The 6,000-nt window shown below is 39.0% G+C and overlaps 1 protein-coding gene across 1 annotated transcript; it reads left to right on the forward strand.

The window, feature by feature from the left end:
• Positions 1-3,283: 3,283 nt before the first annotated feature.
• On the forward strand, positions 3,284-3,960 carry insl3 (insulin-like 3 (Leydig cell)). The gene is made up of 2 exons (XM_034195975.1): positions 3,284-3,476; positions 3,758-3,960. The coding sequence occupies exons 1-2, from the start codon at positions 3,284-3,286 to the stop codon at positions 3,958-3,960; spliced, it is 396 nt and encodes a 131-aa protein (XP_034051866.1).
• Positions 3,961-6,000: the final 2,040 nt, after the last annotated feature.

Raw genomic sequence — 6,000 nt, forward strand, 5'->3', positions numbered from 1 at the left:
AACCAACGAAGGTAACACCCGCCCACCTCTTCCTAGAGCACCAATTGTGTTTTTAAAAAAAAATCCAAACACTTTGCAGAGAGGTGTCGGGAGTGGCAGCTCATTTGCATTTAAAGCAAAAGACACAGAATCAGCACTTTTGAAACAGTGCTGAAACAGTTGTAGTATATGACATGCTACAACGCATGATCTGTTTGGTTTTTGTATATATCTGATATATATCAGATATATGTATATATCTGTTTTTTGTATATATCTGAGACCTATAATATATTATATATATATATATATGTATATTTTTTGAAAAAGAGTATAATAGGGGACCATTAAGCAATACGTTTTAGCTTAGAGGTGTGGTTCACAAGCACACACAGCAACACTGCTAACTTTTTTTAAGGAAAATATAAGTCGCCACAAACTTCTGATGGCAATATCTGGCAGCTAAATAATCCACTGTGTTACCAGCTAGTTGCTATTGTTCCCTTTCTGCTGTTTGGTGCTGGGCAGGTAGTAAACACACATTTTTATCAGAGCTGTGAACAACTGTTGCTGCTAATCAAGGTTGATGATGGCGGTGACAGAACAGTCCTAAAAACAAAAGCAATAAAAGCTCAAATGCTATGTAGGAATGATTGGAAGTGAAAAGTTTTTACACATAGTAATTTACTCCATTGTTTGTATATTGTAAAAATATCAATTTGAACTTTTTAACTGAAAAAAACTTTAGGACCTTCTACAGGAAATACACATTAGGAATCTGTGAGTCAAAAATAATAAACAAGTAAGATTGTTATTTTCAATTCCTAATCCTGCTATCTAATAAGCCAAACACTGCTTACCCTTGAGGAGAATGAGAGATATAATTGCAATCAAGACAGAAGTACATTTAAGATGTTAAACTGCCACCTTCCATATTTGTCATTTGCTGGGAAACAGTCATCTCCGTCATGATTATGCAACCACAGTACGTCCTGGGGTGACCATGTGTGTGAATAGTCAATATCCTTGACATATCTTTGCCCATCACTCTCTGTTCCAATTAGCTCCATCCCTCAAGATGTGTCAAGATAAGTTGCAAAAGCAACACGTATTCAAGTAGTTCACGGTAACACAATAACATGAATTTGGACTTTTCAGAAATTCCAAATGAATATAAGTAAATGTTACAGACATGTCTGTAAAATATTACCATGATTTCACAATATTTAGCTGTAATATTTTACAATAAATTACTGTTTTACCACTTTACAGTCTTTACCTGTAATGTTCACAATATAACACTGTAATTTAGAATTTCACAGTGAAATCAATACAGGCACAGTTAATTACTGTGAATGTACAGGATAAATTATTACCAGGATTTCACAACGTGTTACTGTATTATTTCATAGTAAAATACTGTATTCAGACCATCCTCTGTGATAACACAACAAATTAAGTGATTTTCTTGCTTTTATCGCTCTTGCTTGGCTTTAAATACTAATTTATTTCTTTGGTGCAGGTTTTACTTCAATTGAAAGGGGCACCGCTGCATCTGCCTTCAAATAAACGATGCAACATATAAATCTATGTAACATTTAAATTGTTGTCTTGGCTTAGTGTTTTTAGGTGCATCCTGGGCATTAATCCTGAGACGGACTCGAAAGCCAAAAAGAGGCATGGCAATTTAAACCCCCATGTCAGCACATTCTTCAGAAAAATGGTTGACTTTGAGTGGATGTCTGTGTAGACATGTGTTAAGTGCTCCCCTCCTTGTTTTCTGTCTCCCTGGCTCCGCCTCTGCCCAGGTGCACCTGGTCTGCCCCTGGCTCCGCCTCTGCCCAGGTGTTCCAAATTCCACTCAGCCGTGTGTATATATAAAGAGAAGCTGGAGGAGAAGGATGTCTCGCCTATCCTAACGCCGGAGACACTGTCCTTAGAATACCTCTTTGCCATTCTGAGCTGTAGGCCATATTTTTGCAGATGTGTTTATGTTTAGCCTGGAGGACCTGGTAGTCCAGTTTTCGTGGCTTTATTTGGTTTCCCATAGGGTTTATATTTGATTTTTGGTTAGGCGGGGGAGTTCTGGGTCCTACGGCCCGTGGTGTGGCTCGGGTTCCCTCCTTCTGTTTGTTCCTTTTGGCCAGTCCTCCAGACCTCTTTTTGTTTCGCTTGTGTGAGCAAACGGCTGATTATCAATAAATGCTCGTTACCAAGTACCGGTTATTGCGTGTATTCTTTCGTGTTGCGGGTCTCAGCACAAGCCACTACCGCGGAGTAGAGGTTGGGGCCGTAACAACATTTCCAAGACACTGTGAAATGTACTTTGCACTTCAATGGAGTAATAAAAAGTTAAAATGGGCTTTTTCTTTGTTGATTGAGCTGATTTAATTGTGTAGTTATGGTACAATCCCAGTCAAATTTACAATATATTATCGTATTATTTAGATTTGTATATTTACAGTAAATTACTGGCTACTGTGTTGCATTACTTCTACAGTAATAGCGTGAACATACAGGTAATTACTGTAATTTATGTACAGCAAGGTACCATAATACCACAGCTCTGTACTGCTATATCACAGTAATTCCATGGGCATGGCAACTGTAAAGTCACAGTATTTAGTTGTACTTTTATTCTAATTAACTGTAAAATATATACAGTAAATTACTGTGAAATATTTACAGTCAATTACTGTGAAATATTTACAGTCAATTACTGTGAAATCCATGCAACTAGTAGCCAGTAATTTACTGTAATTTTACAGCCAAACATTTTACAGTGCATAAAAAGAGTGGGGAAGAAAATGAAAAACCCTAAAACAACATTAGGATCTGTAAGCACAGGGTTTATAAGCTATCTCGCTTTTCCTCTTTACAATTCTTAAAAATGACCAAACTCAGACCTGTGTTGGGTTCCAAAGAGTGTCAAAGGCCAAAATAATTAGCTAATTCTTCGGACTTCTCTGACTGATACCCCAATGTTTTTAAGATTGACCCTGTCAGGACAGGTTTTTAATCTCAATGAGAGTTTCAGCCTTGAGGAGACTTTGCATCATTCTCAGGGTAAGCACTAGATCAGGACATACTTTTCCTTCACCAAGGCTAAATACATTTTTCGGAAGACTCTGTAGCCTCAGCATTTTTGAAACCACATTGACTATAAAAGCCCCCTCAAATTCATCTCATAAATCACCGGCGTGCATCCTTCTTGCTCACTGCACATCCCATCCTCACCTCTCAACCACCAGTCCATTTGGTTCCTTTCTCCACTGACCACCCTAGGATCTGAAACAGTCTTACAATGTCTTCTGCTAAGTGTTTGGTGTCTCTGATGGTGGTGCTGGTGGCTGCTCTGTGTGTGGTTCATGGGGAGGAGAGGATCCAGTTGTGTGGGAGAGACCTGATTCGTCTGGCAGTGTCGCACTGTGGTAACTCTCGGCTGAGGAGAAGCATCTCGTACGTACATCTGGGGCAGCATCAAAACACCTGTAAGTGTTTTATATGAAATATTCAAACAACGGTTGCATTGCTGACTTCTATACTAAACATAGGATCACTACTGTTCTTATTTAACTTTTTGAATGTCTGACCTCTGTTTAAGCAATATATGATGCACAATATAATTTGTATTCACTATTCAGGCAATATCTCTTGTTTGTGTTGACTCCAAACCAATGTATATGTTTCCTTTTGAGTTTCACAAGAAGTTTCAAGCAGACGACTACACATTTCGAGGGCTCTCTCTTAATCCCAGATGTTTTCTTCCTCGACACAGGGGACCAGGACGCCTCTGCAGAGGAGCACCAGGCTACGGAGACGGTCCACACTTCGCCAGAATCCAATGGAGAAAAGGACGTGTTCACCTTGGCTCCTCACTTGTACCGCCTGTCCCCTCGAGTTAGACGGGCTGTCGGAAAAATATCTGACATTTGCTGTGAGAAGGGCTGCAGCATGAGGGAGTTGATCCAGTTTTGCTAAATGTAGTTAGGTCTACATTGTAGAATAAAATAGTGTCTTAAAATGTCCTGATCTGTACTGCAATGTTGAAAGAAACCTCAACAGATTTGTCTTATACTCGAGTAGATGGTTTTGCAATTTTAACAATAATGTAGCATCCTTGAAAATACTACACATCCTTAAAGGTGGGGTAGGTAAGTTTGAGAAACTGGCTCGAGATACACTTTTTGTTATATTCCATGGGATGCTCTTAACATCCCAATAGCAATGAATATCTGAAGTGCTTTGACAAAAAATCCATAAAAAAAAATGTCATCTGTGGAAGCCGTAGTACTGTAAAAAGCACGACCAATCATTTTAGCCGGGCCGGCTAAAATAACTGGATGGCCTACCTGCCTGTCAGCCTTCCATCTGTGCACAAACTTATCTCGTGCCCTCATTGGTCATGTGCACGTTTGGGTGTGTTGGAGGAGGGGCTCTGTAAGGAGTGGCAGATTTTTTCCAGCTGTGTATTTTCAAATTCTAGCGCACTCGAGCTGGTTTCTTCAAAATTACCTACCCCACCTTTAAGTATAGAGAGTTGGTCATATTTAATAAATTATTTAAAAGACAGAAAACTGTGTTTGAAATTGAAATTATGGTTTATTCTGTGTTTATTTGATTTATTTCCTGTATCATTGTAGAATACGTTTATTTCCTACCCTTGAACTGTAATAAAGCTTTTGATGAAAATTCACGAGGGTTTCTTTGATTTCTGTGATTCATCACCATTTTTTATGACTTGTTCCCTACTTTGTCTAATGAAATGCGAAGCAAAATATCCATGTCAGCTCAACATATTGTAACCCACACACTCCCCCCCCCTGCCTGAAACGGCTCCATTGGACTTTTTTGTTTACTTCTGTAACATAGTGACATCACTACGTAACACTAGTGCTTCCATTGGTTAGCGCTCCAATACATTGTACGTGATTTGCGTACAATTTGAAAAACGGGTCAATTAAACTAGATTGTAAGTTTAGGAACATGCACACACACATAAGTTAAATGTCAGTGTCAGTGCCATTCACAACACTGGTGCTGTCTCCGATAGTGCTAAATCGGATTGAGCCATTCAGCTCCATAATAACAGAAATAATCTCTGTAAAGAGGCCAGTTCCTCACATCGAGGAGTCTATAATTCCCTCAATGGATAATCAAATGTGGTGCTGATTATCTGCCGCTCTTTATTGCAGCCCTCACTAAATGACGCCTAATAGCAAATGAAATCAGCCTACAGTGACTGATTGGTTAATTGGTTTTATTTGGGGAAGGGAGGGATTGCGTACAATTGGTTTTTGTGTAATTGGTTTTATTTGCAGAGTCATCAGACAAAGCACCCTAAGATAAATAATACATTTAGATCAGTCTGTAAGCATATCATTTAGTTTGCAAGGGAAGTTTAATTTGAATTTTTAAATTGCAGATACTTAAGAATACAACACTCTGACAAAGTTTATAACTATTGGCTTAGTTTAAAACCTGTTAAGCCCCAAGGTCCCCGCCGGCGGGTACCCTTGTTTTTTTTTCTCACGACACTGTGTCTCAGGGGATCTTAATATTTAAGAACCTATTAATGTGTTATACCAGATTAACGGGAATAATCTCAGCTAACTGATGATACAAACCATTTTTACCAAAACAAAACACAAGTCTCATAAGAAGCATCTAAATGACCCCTGAGCGAAAAATGCTAACCTATTACTGCACCGATAATCACTCCTAGCTCCCTTATTACTTATCCTAGGTGCACATCCAACACATCGTTTATGATCGCAAGGAGACACAGAATCTAACGGTGCCGATGCACCAAACTTACGTAGGAGAATGTTTGCTTGTGCATACATCATGCGGCATTGCCTAAGAAAAGACAGAGATGTCACATGTCAAAATCGAAGAAGGGGGGCCAGAGATAAGGAAAATCCACCCAAATCAAATGGCCCCAGAAGAGGTTTCTTTTGCTAAATCTGTCTAAAAAGGTCAAATATCACTTGTTTTGCATCAATCTTGATACAGGGTACT

The sequence above is a fragment of the Gymnodraco acuticeps genome, unplaced genomic scaffold (genome assembly GCF_902827175.1).
Source record: "Gymnodraco acuticeps unplaced genomic scaffold, fGymAcu1.1, whole genome shotgun sequence".
NCBI lineage: Eukaryota > Metazoa > Chordata > Actinopteri > Perciformes > Bathydraconidae > Gymnodraco > Gymnodraco acuticeps.